The 19,864-nt window shown below is 29.8% G+C and overlaps 1 protein-coding gene across 1 annotated transcript; it reads right to left on the minus strand.

The window, feature by feature from the left end:
- Positions 1 to 308: 308 nt before the first annotated feature.
- On the minus strand, positions 309 to 2,138 carry LOC118044398 (ethylene-responsive transcription factor CRF4-like). The gene is given in 2 exon segments (XM_035052677.2): positions 309 to 1,779; positions 1,876 to 2,138. A coding segment is annotated over 1 exon segment (1,098 nt). The 5' UTR covers positions 1,643 to 1,779; positions 1,876 to 2,138; the 3' UTR covers positions 309 to 544.
- Between the last annotated feature and the right edge of the window lie 17,726 nt (positions 2,139 to 19,864).

Raw genomic sequence — 19,864 nt, forward strand, 5'->3', positions numbered from 1 at the left:
TGCAGGACAATTAGCTTAATGACAAATTATCACACCATCACAATTAGCTAATAACAGCCATTAAGAAAGGATTAGCTAAGTATTATTATTATTTCCTCGGGTGCATAAATAGGGAGATGAAATTAGAAGAAAATCCAAGCATTCTCGATTTCACACAAACGAGAGGCGGCAACGCCTTGACTCGGTCGACCGGCCACACAAGCGCAAATTATGGCAGGTCGGGTGCGGCAAAAAGAATGACACTTTGGCAACATGAGATTCAATGACCTCATAAAAGAAAATAAATAAATAGAGAAAACAACTTGTAATTCTCCATTACTAATCCAAGTTTTACACACTAAAACAGCCTAATTATTTTCTTAATAGAGCACAAAATCTTTGGAAGACTTTACTCAAAATCCTCCCGTAATTTTAACGGAGGTATTTAAACAAATAAATAAATACTATACTATTACTAATTAACTCCAAAACTGGGCGAAAACTCTGTTACCATCGGTACAAAATTTCCCGTGAAATGGCAAGTAACTAAACGGCAGCAAGCCCATCAAAGTGCTGTAAGAGGTTCTGAGTTTAAGAAATGGAAAAAATCATCATCCTCTTGGCAAACCGATGATAATGAAGTAAAATCTTGAAGTGGGTCAAGAAATATGTCGCCAAAATCTTGATCACACATAATACTGTCTTGGAAAATTGATGTTGCTGTCGTCGTCGTCGCTATAACTTGATCGTCAAAGAGGGTTGGCCCTGATGTTCCAAAATTGAAAAAATCATCCAGAAATGGTGAGTCCAGTGGTAAATAATCAGACAAATTGCTCTCGCCGAAGGCTTCTTCATTGTCTTGATGCTTTGGCTCCATTTTAGCTTCTTGGAAAGGTTGAGACGGTGGTTTGTGTGATTCAGCCGAAGGTAGTCTGAAAGTGAGCACAGATTTTGGAGATGACAGACTGTGAGACTCGTCAGCAGATTCATAGCCGGAGCCAGAAACTGTTTCCACGTTAATCTCTGGCTTCTTTTCTTCTGATTCCTCCACTGGACTACTTTTCTCTTCTTCTTGATCCTCCTCCCTGCTAGGCGGTGTGATGAAATTTGTTAAAGCATCTGGCCCTCGAAGCTTGATGGCAGCATTGTCATACACTCTTGCAGCCTCCTCAGCGGTGTCGTAAGTCCCTAGCCATAACCGCACACGTCTAGCAGGATCTCTGATCTCTGCAGCCCATTTACCCCAGGGCCTTTGCCGAACGCCACGGAACTTTCTGCCATTGGTGGTTGATTGGGGAGTAAATCTTTTCGCTGGCTTTTGAGGGATATCACCAACACTTCTTTTCCGGTTTTTGGCAATAGTAGCAGCAATGACATTGGTTTCTTTGCAGAAAGCTGCAGGTTGGATGTTGATCTCGTTCACATATCTTTTCACTCTTTGCCGGCCAAACAACTCTCCCTCTTCGTCACTGGAGGAGTCTGTGGCGTCATGGTCGGTGACTGTCACTCTAACAAGCCTTGGTGCCGGGTTTGAGGGTTCCGGTGAGCGGCATCGGTCATCGGAGTGTATCGTTTTAGGCTTTTAGGGTTGTTTAGTGAATTTTTTTGTAACTTTTTTGTGCTCAGTGTACTTTATGGGACATAGGATACTTTGGTCCATCATATTTTCTGGGATTTTCTTTTTCCTTCTAATCAATTCCTCCAAAAGCTCCCTACTTGCATAGAGAGAGAACAAAACTGTGAAGACGAAGATTGCTAGTTGTGAAGAGATAAACGAATGGACAAGGATGACTCAGAAATCTGTCAAAAAAAAAAAAGAACAGACACCCTTAAAATCTTGAACCTTTCGAGAGAGACTTGAAGGGATTGAGTGTTTATAAATCAATAAAGGCTTACCAAAAAGGAAAAACCACAATCTCTTAGGAAAATCAGAATAGGAAAATCAACGGATGATTTTGATTTCTTTCTAGTTGTAAGATTTCAATCTTTCTCTCCAACCTTCCACACAGAAGAGGAAAGGAAAAAAACTGAATCTAAATCTTCACTCTTTCTTGTCAAAAACTGAATCTTGATGAGAGGACAGAGGAGGGTGAGGCATAAAAAGTCTTTCGAGAGAGGAAGTGGGTTTTGTGTTTCAGTAAAAGACTAGGAAGAAGCAGAGTTTTAGCTTGTGTTATATCGCTGTTTTATAGCGCATCCCTGCAGTCGATTTTGGAAATTTCTCCATATTAAAATATTTAAAATTTCCTATTTTTTTTATTTACTTTTTTTTAATTGAGGTATTGATTAGTTAGGGGCAAGTCATGTCAATATTCAATACCGGTGTGGAAGTGCCACAAGGTTGCCGTAAAACGACACGCCACATCCCGATGACGGTGTGTGATTTTGACGCGTGGTGTCGTGGGGCCATGTTAGTGTTAGGCCCGATTAGAGACGTTGATTAGTTGCTGACTCGTTAGTGTGATGGCAGTCACGTGAGGCACAGGATACCGGGTCGGTTTAATTTTGGTTTTTGGTCAAAATTGTTTTACATAATTAGAAAACAGACATCACTTCTTTGACTATTTTAGAAAAAGGTATTGTTTTGTAATTGACGTTTTGTTCCCCTAATTAGACTTCTAATTACAAGAAAAAATCTTTCGCAAATATTTGATTATTTAATATTTATCCTTCACTGGATTTGGCTGAGGTAACCGCATATTGTGAGTTCTAACTGCCTATTGGATCAAAAATTCAACATTATATTTATATAAACAAATAAATTAATGATTAAGAGACATATCTTATGAGATTTGTTTTAAAGTCTTTTCCTTTTTTATGTTTCTCCAACAGGCAGATGTTTTTCATTGTCAACACAATTTCTTTCTGGTTTAGACCTCTCATCAAAGAGAAATTAGATGTTTTTTTTATTACTTTAAATTAATTGATTTATATCTTGTTTCCAACATAAGGTGGATCCATTTTACGCATGCAAAATAAAATACAACGTAAAAAATATGTATCTAAAAAAATTAAAAAGGGGTGAGTAAAAAAACTGAAAAATTGATTAAATCAAGAAAAAAAAAAAAAAATAACAAAAAATACTGAACATGAAAAAAACTGATACTAAAATTTTAAAAAAACTGACCGGTTCGGGTCAATTTTGATTTTATAAGTCTGAAACCTAAAAAAACTGAATCCAAATTAAAAAAAAAGTCAAACTAGTTTAAACCGGTTTTTAATCTTAAAAAACCGAACCCAATGAAAAAATAAACATCTAAAATCTTGATACATCAAAATATTAATATTTTTTTTTAACTTGTGTAAATTATGTTTGGTATTTCAAAATAAAAAAAAAATAGATAAAGAAGAAAAGAAACGTGTCTTTAGCTGTTTTAAAATGAATTTACTTATATTTTAAAAAAGAAATTGCATGAATAAATATCCTATTTATTCTTATTGTCTTCATATTTTATATTATAAAATCATGACTAAACGTTACCCTATGTTACGTTATTTTTTAACACAATAATAGGACCTATTCCTTTTTTATTTATTTTATGAATATGATGATTTGACGTTAATGATATGAAACGATGCTAATTAATTTAATCATTAAACTAATTAATCTAATAAATATTATAGCCACAATTAGTTGCGGTGTTAACATGAAGCGTGTGTGAGGGTGGTTTGGTAAATAGAGAGGATTGTTTAAATTGGAGTCTTTAGGATAATGATAAAACTTGTTTTTCAAACTGTGGTTTACTTAAGAAATTATAAAAATAATAATTTTTTATTTTTAATATCAGAAAAATTTTAAAAAAAAAAATAAAAAAAAACTTAATTTAAAATTTTAAAAAATCAAATTTTTTAAAAAAAAAATCCAACCAAACACATTATGTATTGCACTGGCTTACTGGAGGTGGGTTGATAATTTTTTACCCTTTAAAAAAGTTTCAAGTTGAATTATTTTTTCTTTTTTTTTAGATTTTCAAATTTTTTTACTTTTTTACAGCCAGAACTAACGTGGCAGGCAACCTAGAATTCGCCGCCTTTTATAAATTCTGCTTCGTACGTCTCTGGGCCTTTTTCTCCTCTTCCTGTTTGCACAACCGAGATATGCTTGTTTCACTTTCTCTTACATATCGTGTGCATCACGCGCCTTTATAAAATAGATAATCTCAGTATTTATTTCTTTTAATCTCTTAAATGGAAATTACTTGCAACAAAAGAAAACAAGATGAATTTTTAAGAATAAATCTATTAAATATTGGATTTGGATAAAATACTTATTTCCAAATTTTGATAACTTTAAGTGGAAAATCCTTAAACCTGTTTTTTTTTTTTATTGTTTTTATAGAGTAAGGGATTTATTTTCAATAAACCAAAATTAAAACTATCAAAACAAAAAAAAAAATCTGTAACACTTTTTTTAAAAATAATTTTATAAAACACGAGATATTCTAGTCAATAGTCATAACTTTATTAAATTCTTAATTTGAATATGATTGTGCATTGAATTTTATTTTATTTTTGATATCTTTTTATATCCTGATGGATTCATTGGTGTTCACTGTATAAGAATTTTTTTAGTCACTACAAATATATATATAATTTTTATTCTAAAAAAATAACATAATTTCTAAAATTCGATTGTGTGTTGCAATGTTTTTTTTTTTTCAATATCCTCTCTTTCGATAGATCCATCAATGTTGCATGTATTAGAATTTTTTTTAGTCACCACAAAATATATATAATTTTTATTTTTCTTAAATAAAAATCTAACATATTTTCTAAAATTAGATGTGTTTTCTTTTTACTTTTTCAAAAATAAAACAATGAACACCAATTGATCCTGAAAAAACATGAAAAACAATATGATACACAAAGAAAAAATAACTAGTGATATTTTATTAATTATTTTGTAGGATGTACTTTAAAGAAAAAAAACATATATAAATAACTAATATGATTATTTTACTCTCACCGCAAAATTTCTCAAAAAAAAATATACAACAAGCTCTTTTAGAGAAACTATTCCTACCTAATTCACAAGTGCTGGAAGAAAATCATTTCAAGCTTCTAACATGATGATAATTGAGAAGATTTTGAGATTCTTTCTCTAAGCTTTAGAATTCAAGGAAATGGGAAAGTGGTAGGTGGAACTTGAAGGTCAAACGTTTAAATCGATCATCATGATGTGCTTGGACTTACCCTACAAGGAGCACATGCTCTCTGCTCGCCATGTTGATCTTGGTGGTATGATTCCCAATTACACGACCTTCATTCAAACCTTTCATTCCTCTTTCCGGTTTGTGATTCGAAAAATTATTTTCTCTGCAATTTCCTCGTTGGGTTCAAGATTTTTTTGGCCACCTTTAACTGGGAATTTCAGATTTAAATGAAATCAATGTGTTGTCAACAGTAGAATTGAAGGAAGTTTCCTTTCCTTTGTACACTACCAGGAAAATCAATAAATACAAACGGAAAATACTGAGGATTTTACCGACAAAATATTCCTTCGGTATATACCGAGGGAATTACCGTGGGAAAAAAAATTAAAACAAAGTAAAAAAAAAATAATGACGTGTCATTTTTTACCAACGGAATTACCGATGAAATTTATTCCGTCGGTCAATCCGTTGGTAAACTATAAACATTGTTCATCATGTCAATTACAAAGGGAATTATCGACTGAATTTTCCGTTTGTATTTTTCAGAGAGCTCCAGAACTGTTCATCTTCCAATTGCACTGTTAATTGTTTTACTTTATGGACAAAATCACTGATGGATTGAAAATTCGTCAGCGTGTTTTGGCGGTTTTCTGAAAAAAATTAATTGATTTAAAATTTTTATTTAAATATTACAGACGGAATCACCGACGGATTGAAAAATCATCGGTAATTTTTGGCAGTTTCTGAAAACTTTTTACGAAATTGAAAATTTAAATTAAATATTACCGACGGAATTACCGATAAAATAATTAAAAAATATTAATATTTAATTATCCGTTGGTAAATCCATCGGTAATGCGCCCAATAAAAAAATCTGAATCTGTTTATTTCACAAGAGACAGACTCATTATTTCTTTTTCTTCTTCTTCTTCTTCTTCTTCACTATATGTAAAAAACATCAATATCTATTTTTTTCTCTTCTTTTCTCTCATCATCTCCTTCTCTTTTTCTTCATTCTCAGGTATGTCTTCTTCTTTCTTCTTTTATCCTCTTAGGTTTTTTTAATTAATATGCTTTACAATTTTTTTTTCCTTAGCTTCACTTGCAAGTATATTAAGGTAAGATTTTTCTTTTTTCTTATTTTTTTCATGATTTTTTTCACTATATTTGTTTTTTATTTAATTTTAATTGATTTTGTTCTTAATAATTGTATAAATGTGATTTATTTATATTAAGGTGAGATTTTTTTTTTTCATATGAGATCAATTTTTAGTTGATTTATTTATAGGATTTTTAAATTTTTAGCAATTGCAACTTCATTTTTTTTATATAAATTTTTTTAGTTGAATTAATTTTTTTGCTTTATTTATTTGTTGCAAATTTGTTTGCGTTGATTTTCTTATTCTTTTTTCCAAGCATTTTGAGTATATATTATACAATGTTGATTTATGTTAATTTAATTATTTTTATAATTTTATAAAATGATTTTTTTAAAATGTTTTTAAATAATTACCGACGGAAACGTCGATAAATCGTAAATCCGGATATTTTTACCGACGCGTCCGTTCCGCCAGTAAATCCGTCGGTAATATTATTACCGACGGAATTATTGACTGACAAAAAATTACCGATGAAAGATTCACCGACGGAAATTATCCTTTGGTGATTTCGTCGGTAAATTAATTATCGATGGAATATGTGTCTTACGCCTGATGGAAAAATTCCGTCAGTAAAACTGTTCAATCTTGTAGTTGTAATTGGCGTCATTCATGGTTCCCTTTTTTTTTCTCTTAGAATAAGCTCCTTATGTTTCCTCAATTATTATTTTTGTTTAACGTACACCTCTTTGCTCAAATTTTGTGTGATTTTTTAATAAAATTTTCATCTTATAATTGAAAAAAAAAAGGATTTGAAAAATTCCATTAGAAAGGAATTGATGAGAAGGTATTTAAAAGTGTAGTAATGGTTATTTTTCAAAGTGTTTTTAATTTATTCGGAAATGAATCAAATATATTTTATTTTATATTATAATAAAAAAAAAAATTAAAATTTTACTTTTTTTATTTTTTTTTGAAATGCAATTCCAAATTAAATGCAACTAAAATTTTTGGTCTTTTCAACCTTAATTTTTAGAACTTGTTTATTTTTGTGTTTCAAAAATATTTTTTAAAAAAAAAATATTAAAAATAATATTTCATATCATATGCTAATGTTAAAAATAAATTTAAAAAAATAAAAAAAATTCTTTAAAAAATAATCATTATATTACCAAACATTAACTGTTTTAATTTTCATAATCATGTCATTTACCGAATTAGCTCTTTCCATTTGTCGGATCATTAGCAATCAGCAAGTGATTTGCGCTAATACATGTCCGGTTAATGCCATCATCTTGCGAAATCGAATCTCCATTCTAAGAGAGCTCCCATGACTAAGGAGATGACCCAGATTATATTGCCAAACGAAAACTGATAAAATTCACGATATTTTCTTGTCTACAGTGTTGAGGATTTCATAAAAATAGCTTTAGACTCCTAAGATAAACACCGCAAAACCAAAAACAAATTATTTTTCAAGAGTTTGGACACCAAAAAAAAAATAAAATAATAATAGCCATATTCCGGCGTAAATCTGTTGTTTAACTTGAGATTATACACTATGTCAAACAAAGAAGCCGACTATTTTTGTTTCTTTTTAACCTAATTAAGAATGGCTTGAACCCTACCTTGCAATTTCAGCCATGTTTAAGAACCTCACAATGTTAATTAATTCAATGTTTTGAATAACGATTACTCAATTGACTCGAATATCACCTCGCGATCTAATTTGAAGCTATTGTAGATCTCAGCTGGTTATACTAAACTAACCCTTTATGAAATTAAACATTTAAAATCTTATGATAAAATTTGAACTATTTAACAATTTGATTGAAAATTATGAATTTTTTTATTAAGTCAAATCATTTTCCACCACATAGATTTATTTCGAGGTAATTAACTTAGTCGTAATCTTATGTTTAATTATGACAAATTCATAACTGAACGATCAAAATCATTTGTATTAGAATAATACATAATGTGACTGCCTGACCCTTTTATCCATAGGTTAAACTGTACATGCATATATCTTAATTTGTTCCTGTGGTGGTCAATGATTGGTTGTTAAACCCTCGCAATCACAGGTTGGTAACAATATTACCAGATTTGAACAGAGAAAATTGCCGTATTGGAGGAAAGTCTTTTGGTTTATGCATCACCTGCATTTGCTTAGACATATGTGGCTTGAACAATTGTAAGCTGCTGCCTCTTCTTCTTCTACTTCTTTTTTTTTTTTTTTTTTTTCAGTTTTCTTATGCAGTTGTGAACATTTTTAGCCAAACATTGCACAGCTACATGTCATCACGCGTACAGCATGCCTGCATGAATAATTGAAAGCCTGTCACAAATAAAACTAAAACTCATAGTATTGTCTTATAGTGGATTGTACACAGTGAAATCCAATGATTGATGAATCCTTTGATTACCAAAAAAAAATAAATACACATTCAAGGATAGAATCATATTTTTACATATTTATTGCATAGTATAATTATTCTCGTGCCCTTAAAAAAACACAACACATATAATGTCTAAGGGGTGTTTTTGCAATTATCTCATGAGATAAAAAATATTCTAATATTTCAATAATTAAAAAAAATGGCTAGCGCATGCTCTAGAAGTGGGAGGCGCATGCGGCATCTCATCAGCGATCGTTAAGTAGCCTTTTGATACGGTGTCCAAGCAGCGCTAGCCACTCTCAAAATGGTGGGGTGGTTCGTGCCAACATTCATAGCACGGATGAGCTCCCATTAATTTTTCTCCCTTGATCTTTTTTATTACATTCCACCTCAAAAGGTTTGTTGGGCTTATAAAATTGCAAAGCGTCCCGAATTTTATAATTATATTAAATTTGATTTATTTGTTTTTCTATTGACATTTGATTTTTTATGTTTTTTTATTAACTCCTAATTCTCATTATTTTGTATTTATTTTTCTTTTAATCATTTTCTAATTGAATTTTTTTTATTTAATCCCTAATCATTTTATTTTAATTCTTTTTTTTCTTAATTAATCCTCATTTTTATGATTACAATTATTTTTTATTTTGAGTTCTCTTATTAATTAATTGTTTTGTGGCAATTTCATCTCTCATTGTTTAATATCATTAAATTTTCATATCATATTTAATATTTATTTTTGTATCATGTTTTTAAAACCTTAGCCTGAGAATCGACCTCTTGTCATATCCCGGGCCATGAGTTGGGTTGAATAACGGGGTTATTAGGTTCAATAGATTTTTTATTGTACAGGAAGTAAAAATGATATTATTTTGATAAAAAAAATAATAGCAAAAAAAAAAATCAAAGTGTTGACATGATTTTCCCATAACTAATCGCTTGATTTTTTATTCAACTAAAAAAATAAAAATAACATTATTTCAATAAAAAATAATGGAAAAAAAATTCAATTATGATCATCTTTCTTTTGATTAGTCTTTCTTTGTTTTTATTTTTTTAGTTTTTTTTTCTTTTAATTTTTTCATTTTCCATTAGATTTTGATTTGTTTTTATATAATTAAATACGGTACTCATTTTCTTAATTTTTTTTTTCTTTCAATTCCATCCATCAATATTTTATTTCATTTCTTCTTCTTTGTTTTTCCATATTTAGTTCTTGTTTTTTTTATCATTTTTTAATTTTTTTTTCTTTCATTTTTATCCATCTACATTTTATTTTATTTTATTATTCAATTTTGATTATCATTCTTTTCAATTGCTCTTTTTTTATCCCCTTTTCTTTCTTTTTTTTTATTAAGTTTCTTATTATTTTCTCTCATTAGTTTTTATACCAGATATAATCCTTTATTATTTTAATTTTTTTTTTGTTTTCTTTTTAATTTTTTAATGGTTAAGAATTTTTGTTCAAGGTTTTTTTTTTATCTTCTATATGGTCATCTCGATCTCACAATCAAAGTTGCTAATTTTAAAAATTAGCTTGATTTAACTTAGATTTTTTTAATTTGTATTTTATCATTTGACTTTAAGGTTGGGTCTAGAGTTTTTTTTATTTTTTTCTCTTTTTTTTTTTGGGTTATCCAGATTGTAGATTAATCAAGTTACCCAAATTTATTTAAGTTATTTGAAATTTTTTTGTTAAATTTTTTTTGATGAACTCCACGGAGTAGTGTATGTGTATGTGTGTGTGGAAGGTGAGTTCACATGATGATGGTGTTGTTTCTGTACTTGTTATTTCGCCACATGAATTCTTTTTTGTCTGGAACACTAACACATTGGATTTTTTTTAGGTTTCATAACTTAATTATAGCTATATTTGTGGTTCGTATTATTAAGTGTTTGTTAATTTAAAACATGTAAGCACGATGGACTTCTATCCCAAAAAAACAAAAAAACAAACTTGATTAAGGAAAAAGCTCATGTCACTAGTTAAAAAAAGGCGTTTTCAATTTTTTTTAAATCAAAATTACATTATTTAAATTTAAAAAAAAAAATTAACAATTTGATGTTAGATTTAACCGAATCATGCCCAAGTTTTAAAACTATACAAAAAAAAAAAAAAATAAAATAAAAATGATCGTTTTTAAAAAAATTAATCAGGCGGTGCAAAGTAGGTTAGATGGGTGTTAATTTTTTTTTTTCCTGAATTCGAACCCCCTTTTTATATATATAAAGGATATAATATTTTTAATAAGCTGCGGGTTATCAAAATCAAGGACGATAATATGACAAGTTGGCAACAGAATGCATGGTTAAGCTGCAGAGTTTTAACCTATGCTGTTGAACACTTATTCTTCATTTGCGTTTATGGTTGTCTTCTAGGACAACATCTGTTCATTTAAATACAAGGAGTTTTTTGTGATTAATTATCCAGTTAATTAATTAATTAAGTAGTTTGTACGCTAACTTGGTCTCTCCTAAGATTAAACCTAGGAGTATATTACATTACAACTATATAAATTAATTCCTGGTAGAGTTAGAAAATTCACCAAGAGTATTATTTTGCAAAAACAAACAAATAAACCTTAATTATTTGAAGATGATATATTGTACTCGCTTAATCAACCATTAATTTTCTTAATTACCATATGAATCAACGCTCAGCACCTGAGATGAAATGGTGGGTGGAACCCGGCCGGTTCATTTATATCAAGATTAATTTAGAAGAAGAACAATAAATTAGGGATAATTAGGTCTTAATTTGTTAATTTAAGGATCCCATGTTTTAGAAAGTGATAATCATATGGATCGGTGAAAGACAAGCATCAAAGTTGAGCAAGTTCTTGGGCATTGGCCCTCCATTGAGCCAAGTGAACAATGAGCAAAAGACAGCTAAGGAAGTACACCGAGTTCGACAAATCACCAAGTTGGTCTCCCGAGTTTTTTATACACAGCAATCTGCTTAGAGGTTTGTTCGGATTCTCTAACGCTCACAGGCATCGACTCCTTCACTCATCTTCTTCTTTTTTTTTATTTTATTTTTATTGGGCAAGGGAAATTGTTCTTGTTAGTATGTATATATTTGTTAAAACAAAAATATCTATCCAAGGATACAAGTCAATGAGCACCAAGCCCAAGATCCTTGCTTGGTGCTCCATACTCTGGTCATTAGTCTCTAATTAATCATCCACTTAATCATGAATAAGTTAATCAACTCCAAGCCCCTAGAAGCCCTAAATTCGAGAGTGACCGGCTGCTCATACTCCCTGTGTCTCTTCCACAGACGGAGCTACAGTGCTTGCACAAGCTAGATCCACGATTGTTGATCACCAAACCTTCTTTTACCCCTTTTTTTTTGGAGAGTAAGAGCTTGAATATGTAAAGGGAGAGAAAAAAAGTCTTCAAGGGCATGCATGCTCACCACATCCTCGAAGACTTCGATCATCAACACATGCTCTTGTGTATAAAAGATGAAAGAAGCTAACTTTTTTCTTATACAATATCGTTTGGAAATACAATGTAAATTGTGTTTTTAAAAATTTTTAATTTTTTTATTAAAATTTAATATAATTTGCATATTTTAAAATGTTTTGATGTGTTGATGTTAAAAATAATTTTTAAAAAATAAAAAAATTATCATTAATATGTATTTCAGCATGAAAAATTATTTAAAAAGTAATTATTATCATATTACCAAACAAATATTAAATAGAAAATGAACAAATTATGCTTAGAGAAGTGGACTTGGAGCGAGGAAAAGACAACACAATCGTCTATTGACAAGAATTCATGAAGCCAAATCTTGTCACGGGATGAACAAGCGGCTAACACCGAGCATTACAAACAAATGCCAAGCTAGACGATAAAAGATAATGCATTAATTTGCTCGATCGAGTCTTTTTTCTGCCCCTTGTGATGCAAAACTTTACTCATCATGGCTGTAGATGGGGCTACTATGCAACTCGAGAAAATCCACATCGAAACAAGATTTTAACTAGACTTTTTTTTTAAAAAAGAAAAAAACGATACTAAGAGATATTGATTGCTTGAATATAGGAAATAAAAGATAGGATCTATAATCGTTGTATTTCCTTTTAGAAATCCAAATTTGAAATTCTTTTATGATAGGAAAAGAATTAAATTTGAAATTCTTTTCTGATATGACATGCACAAAGTAAATTTGAAATTATCAAAATTAACTCCTCTTTAATTACTAAGCCTTGTATCAAATGATGGTTTAGTACTGTGTTTTTATCTGTATTTTAAAATTGTGTTTATCTCAAAAAATAACTAATTATATTTTTTAATATTTATTGATAATTTTAATACACTGGTATTAAAAAAATATATATTTTAATATATTTATAAATAAAAAACACCTTATATTATAATATCAAACATAAATCACATCTTAACCCCCATGTTTCTCCGATTAAACCCAAAATTAATATAAAATAATAATCGTGAAGCAAGATCCACTCTAAAAAAGGGGCCACCTCCCACACCCCACAGAAGACGTTGAAGCTTTATCGCCATGTCGGTCTCAAGTTTGTGATTATTATTGCAAACAATATAAGCTCGAAAATCGATGGAACCCAAAAGTAATTTTTCTTAAAAGGAATGGAATCAGAATATTAATTACTAAAGCAGTGAAACAATCTTGAAAGAGAAGCGACTGGTATCTGTCACCATACAAGCTTCTCCTTGAAGCAAGAAATGTTGGTCCTTCCTTCCTTTCTCACCTTCTGCAATAATTATGCATGCTTTCCATCTCTTATGTATTAACTGAAGCTCCATTAATGGCAATACCATCTTAAACACGAGAGATTAGCCTGAGGGATTAATTAATTAATTAATTAATTGATGATCATTTCCATTTTTACAGTTCTAAAGGTTAGAAAAAACTCTGGCCACATCATTCGTGCATGTCAAAAGGTTAAAATAAAGCTAGATATTTGTAGCATGCATGTTAGCAGAAAGAATCGCATGCATGCCTCTCTTGCTTTTAGGTGATCAAACACTAGATCAGTCAAGATTTCAGTCAAATTCCTGGAGAGTTTCTTCCCTTCTTCTCTACAGAGATAAAAAGATTGTGCCTTTTTTTTTTCTTTTCTTTTTCTTTTTGTTTAAAGCTGCAACTTCATGGCTAGTTGAAAGAATGGAAGAACCAAGATCCATCCCTGCTTGTTGTGTATGGTGAACATATATATAAATCTAGATGGATATATTTTGTTCAAGAATCGTGATGCTAGAAACGGCAAAAAAAAAAAAAAGGAGCTTTTTTAAGGCATTTTTCTCACATAATAAAAAAGGTTTTGAATTTTAAAAAGTATTGAAGAACTAAAGTATGTAAATTAACAATCTTAGCTGATCATCTCTAACATTTTCACTTTCATGATCCAGGACAGTCAAAAGTGAAGCTCACGTGCTCTTCTTTCTTGGTTTTGAGTAACCATGAAGGCGAAAGAAAAAATAAAGCCCAAAAACCCCAAAATATAATATCCCCACGCTGCAAGATCATACGTGGGAGCATCGTGTTCTTAAAATTAAGATATATCAGTATTGGAGACTATCAATATGCATGTTCATGTATAGAACACTTCCAAAATTCAGTGCACAAAACTAAATTAATCCACCGATACAACTCCTCTTTACACTCATATATTTTTTTAGCTCGTTTAATCTCAAGTTTTCACTTATCTATGCATGATATTATCTAAGAGATTGTGATTATTTAAGTTAGCCTTTGGACAGAGAAATTATGTATTGTTTAATTTGGTTTAGTTTGAAGTAGGATGTTTTTATGAGAAGTAATTTTTATAACCATTTTTTAAAAATGAAATATGAGACTATAATATAAAAAGTGAGCTTATATAGTGATTTTACTATATAATTTAAACTTTTGAATTATAATATTATTCGTTGGTGGATTATTAAAACTTTAATCAACGAATAAAATTAAGAAAATGTTTATTAATTTCAAATTGTATTATTAAATTGGGTAATTTGATGGATGAACGCACAACTTAATCAATTAGATAAAAAAAAATTAAAATTTTATTTTAATTTTATTTTAAATTTTAAAATAATAAATCTAACTAGATTTGATAACTTTTGTCTCATCTACATCTACCTTTTAATTAGTACAAAATCATAAAAATCTCCCCTTACCTAACAGTCTCACACCTTCATCCAATTAAGAGAATAGTTAGGAGAGCTTTTACTTTTGTTTTTTTATGTTTTTTAAAATTATTTTTTGCTTAAAAAAGCATTAAATTGATAATTTTTTTAGTATTTTTTTTTATGGTTTTAATTAATGTGTTAATATTAAAAATAAAAAATAAAAAGATTTATTTTAATACATATTAAAATAAAATAAAAAACTAATTTAAAAAATACACTGAATTATAATATCAAATACACCGTAAAATACAAGAATTGAGAAGTTTTGTGTGGGGGAGTTTTGTCCCGAGAATTGACAGCAATAGGAGAATCGACTGACACTTGAACAACCGGTGACCGTCACTGTTCACGCCTTCTTTAAGAGACCGTGGAGAGGCCTGCCCATGTGGGGTGATGTGGCTTGAGTTTTTTGAACTTCGAAGTGCAAATGTAATCCACTATTTTAATAATTATTTATTTATTTTTACCTTATAGAAATTAATTAAAAGATATTATTGTTTTCATGTGGGTGCTTCTACTTGCATGTATGCATTTGTACAGTTGCACTTTATGGTCATTGGCTAGGGCACATCTAAAATTCAGGGATTTGTAGAGAGCAACTATCTGGGTCTTAATTTGAGGGGTTTGGTAATTGGTTTAGGTGCATGCATCTTCTCTTATTTCTTATTTTTCTTGGTTTTAATAAACATTATATTTACTAATGTATTGACGAGAAAATACTTTTCTAAAACTTTAATTTTGAATAAATAATAAAGATGTGTTTTGTTAGTATTATAAAACAAAAAAGAAAAACACTAAACATAAACATGTTTAGTTGAAAGAATGAAAATAAATACATAAAAAATATAAAGGTGTTTTGCTTGAAGGATAAAAATAAAAATATAAAATAAATTTATAAGTAAAATATGAAGTTCAGAGAGACATTATCGTCTATCTTGAAATAGTAGTTAGGTAATGTTTTTCTTTTAAATTTTAATTACACCAATTAAGTGATTAGGGAATAAATGTGGGTTTGGTAATAATGGTTGATTTAGATATCCAAAAAGCCCTAAAAATGGGGGATGGTTGCATTGGTTGAGAGAGTCCACATGCTCCATTTTTTTAATGATGTTTCGAGCTTCTATTTTTGTCGGGTGATGTTTTCTTAAATTTGTTCGTGAGATTTAATTTAAAAAACAATGTAATTTCTTTAATATGAATTATGCATTGCCTTTTCTACTACACCCACTCACGTTCCTAAACAATGAACTAATTCCAGATCAACCACAATTATACTAACAGATTAATTACCGCCTAATCCCATCTTTAAATGAGACCTGAAGATCTTAATTGGATCCATGTGAAAATGTGATGGATGGCTTGCTTTAGAGCCTCTCACGATACTATATTATTAAATCTATTTGATTTTATATTTTAAAAATATTTTTTAAAAAAATTTAAAATTTTTTTTATTTATTTTAAATTAATATTTAATTGGTGTTTTCTGATCATGTTGATATACTGATATCAAAAATAATTTTTTTAAAAATAACATCATTTTAATATATTTTCAAATAAAAAACAACTACAAAATAGCAGCTTAATCTAATAATTAGCTAGCATTGTATAATTATAAGCCATAAAGTTCTGTTAAATGAACATTCTGAAAACCTTTAAACAATAATTAGTGACTGATTGCTCACCTAAATTAACCCCAATTAGCATCTAAATTAAGGATTATAAGCAGCTAGCCAGAGAATTAATTGAGTTCACAAGCTGCCATGTAAACTAATATATATTCCCGCGTCCAAGAACATTTTTAGTGGGATGTTAGCTTGTGATTTTCAGCTTTGTGCCTTGTCTTCACTAGAGAAAAATCCCTCAAGTGCATGGAAGCTCAGATACCTCTTTTAGTTTTCTATTCTTCTTGTCCCTTGAACTCAGATTTGGTTAAAAATAAATATATATTAAATGAAGCCAGATTTCAGGGACCATGCTCTCTCCCACTCGTGGGCACGACCTATGAGCAGGAATTATTATAATCCTCTCATGGCTAGCTAGAGTTGGACCTCAGACTTAGATTTTTCCACTCGGGTAAAGCCTAGAGATTTGACACGTATTATAATTTGAAGGCATGCAAACATATAATAAACGACATGGGTCACCATATCCTACGGAATTTAACTAGCTAGTGTTAATTAATTAAGATTTTTTTGAAAAAAAGAAAACCATAAAGTTGGAGGGGCTGGTCTTTATGGGGAACAAGAAGATGTGATAGTTATTAATTGGTTTTTGAATTCCCAAGCATGGTTTTTTCAGCTCATAGCTTTTTGGACTTCCTGATAAAACCATAACTTCTAGCTGACATGGGTACGTTAATAGAGTTGATATGGTATTAAATTAAATTAATTTTTTTATTAATATAAGTATCCGGATTAGTTTGTATGCATCTTAAAAAATTTTATAAGCCCTGAAGTTAACAACCATGTAAGTTTTAATGGTTATTATATTAATAATCATAAGGATCGAATTTAAGATCACAAGAGAAAAAAACTTTTTGATCTCAAATTTTTATCACTGTACTGCTTATTAGATGATAAAATTAATTTAATTTTTGTAAGGGATATGTGTAGTTAATTTATTTTTTATATTATTTTATTTCTTTTTTTTTTTATAAGATTCCATGGCATATACCAATAACTCAAGGCATGATATTCAAGCTCGTAACCAGGGAACTTGAAGTGGGCTTAAAATAAAAACAATTGAATACATGATTTAGTGAGTTAATATTGAATTTGTTTAAAGAAAACAGCTAATCATCCATTATTCATTAATTATATACTCCCAATATTTCAAAAAATATGAAAATCTTTGGTGCTGATGTGCTTGTCCAGCGAAGAAACACCCAACTTGCAATTCCATTGTAATTAATTAGAAGCAAGAACTTGCCCTTGGCTTCCGATATCATCCAGTTATTAATGCAATGACAAGAATCATAAATATACACTCTTTGAAAATTATCTGCATTAATGTCTCAGAGGATCTAAGCTCACTTGTAACTCGATGTAGTTTACTCGAGATCACGTAGGCGTTTGTTCTAAAAAAAAAAAAAAATACTGACTTTGTTAAAGTTTAAGTATAGTTGTCAAAATTAATTAATTTAGGGTTTGAATATTTCGGATCACTAAATTATTGAGTTAATTTGTTGTTATCAGATCAATCTAAATTAATAGTTTTTTTTTTTATTTTTTTTTTTTAATATTAACCAGAGATCGGATTTGACTATATACTCAACTAGTAGGTATGATTTAGTTAATATTATTTTTAATTAAAATTAAAAATACAGTTAAGAAGATCAAGCTCTGATTTTTTGGTTTTTGAAGCCATCCTATTGAATTGGGTTGAGTTTAATTACTGTTTCTCTGAGTGATTAAGCTTTGTTAATTATATGTTATGTGAAAGAAGCAATGATCTAATCTACACGCCAGTTTTTCTAATTGGAAGTTGATGTTTAGAGTTTTACAATTGCATGGAAAGAGTTATGAATGCTAAAATAAATATAAAATAAATTCGATCTCAAATAAAAATTTGAGAAAGAAGAAAAATTATTGTTAAATTTAAGAGGGAAAGGAGTGGTTCTTTAATTATATATAAACAAATTCAACGTTAGCTGCACAGATTTAAGAAAGCTTGTAGGACCCTAAGGAGTTGGGTGAGCCACAAGGGTGTGAGGTTAAGTGCCCTTAGACAGGGTTTAATAGCCAAAAAAATGTCATTAATGCTGTCGGTAAGTTTGTCTTTGACTAGAAAAAATTACAATTTTTCTAGAGGCGTGTACTGTTTGGTGAAATGGAAAAAGTATTCCACACATCCATTACATTACCTTATATTATATCATATCATACCATATCGTGAAAGATCGTACCCTTTTTTTAGGATATGGTAGAAAGAACATTACAGTACTGAAGATTTTCTTGAATTATGCAAGCTAAGATTCACTTGATTGACAGTAATTATCATAAGAAATTACTAATTACTTAATTGTTTATTATACAAAATCAAAATAAAATAAGTTTGATATTGTGATAACTTCGCTGGTTATGATTTTATGATTTGAAAAAATAAATTTTAAAAAATATATAAATTACAGCTTCTTCTTCTTTTTTTAATAATAAAGGTTTCAAAATAGTTTTTAATGAGATCTATATAAAATTATAGTGTGTATTGATTAATTAAATATTTGTGAATTTATAAGCAAAACAGAAACGATACTACTCAGCCAAAAAAACAAATAGAGTGGAAAGAGGAATGTGTGTTTTAGTATTATGATAACTTTTGTGTTATGATTTGAAAAAATAGATTTAAAAAACCTATAAATTATAGCTTTTTTTTTAAATAAAGGTCTCAAATAGAATTTTCAGTAATATCTATATAAAATTATATATATTAATTAACTAAATATTTTTGAATTTGCTATCAGAACAAAACACAAACGGCTTTACATCCAAATGAACAAAACACATACCGACGGGGAAGAGAAATGTTGTAATAAGAAACACATATGCTTCAAAAGTAAGATCATCAAGGCTGCCCGACGAGGACCAAGAAGTAAACCAAATGGAGATAGTAACCATTTATAACCTTGCTTGATCATGAAACGTTTCAAACATCAAATTCAAGAGCTGCCTGCTCTGGTGGGTTCATCGGTTTTTATTCATAAATGGCAAATGGCTGGTCCCTTCGGCTGTATTGTCCAGCAACTGGCCTGCCTGATTTTGTTCTGGGATCTTCTTGTAGACTGCCCAAATGGCTGGTCCATTGTCAAACATATGCAATGTCAATGATTTTCTTTCATATCCCTGCATTAGATTTGAACCCAAGCATCCATGGCAAGAAAAGAAGGAAGCTTTAGCTGAGGGAGTCACAGTACCAACCCCAGGACCAGACCACGATGATGACGGAGGTCCAGATGAGAGCCAGCCCAAATGCATTTAAAATGACTGCTTCTAGAACACTCCAGGCATCTGTTGATGGGCTGGGGGCACCAATGCTATGCAGCTCGCTGCAAAACCTGGAC

Source organism: Populus alba, chromosome 12, assembly GCF_005239225.2.
Source record: "Populus alba chromosome 12, ASM523922v2, whole genome shotgun sequence".
Lineage (NCBI taxonomy): Eukaryota > Viridiplantae > Streptophyta > Magnoliopsida > Malpighiales > Salicaceae > Populus > Populus alba.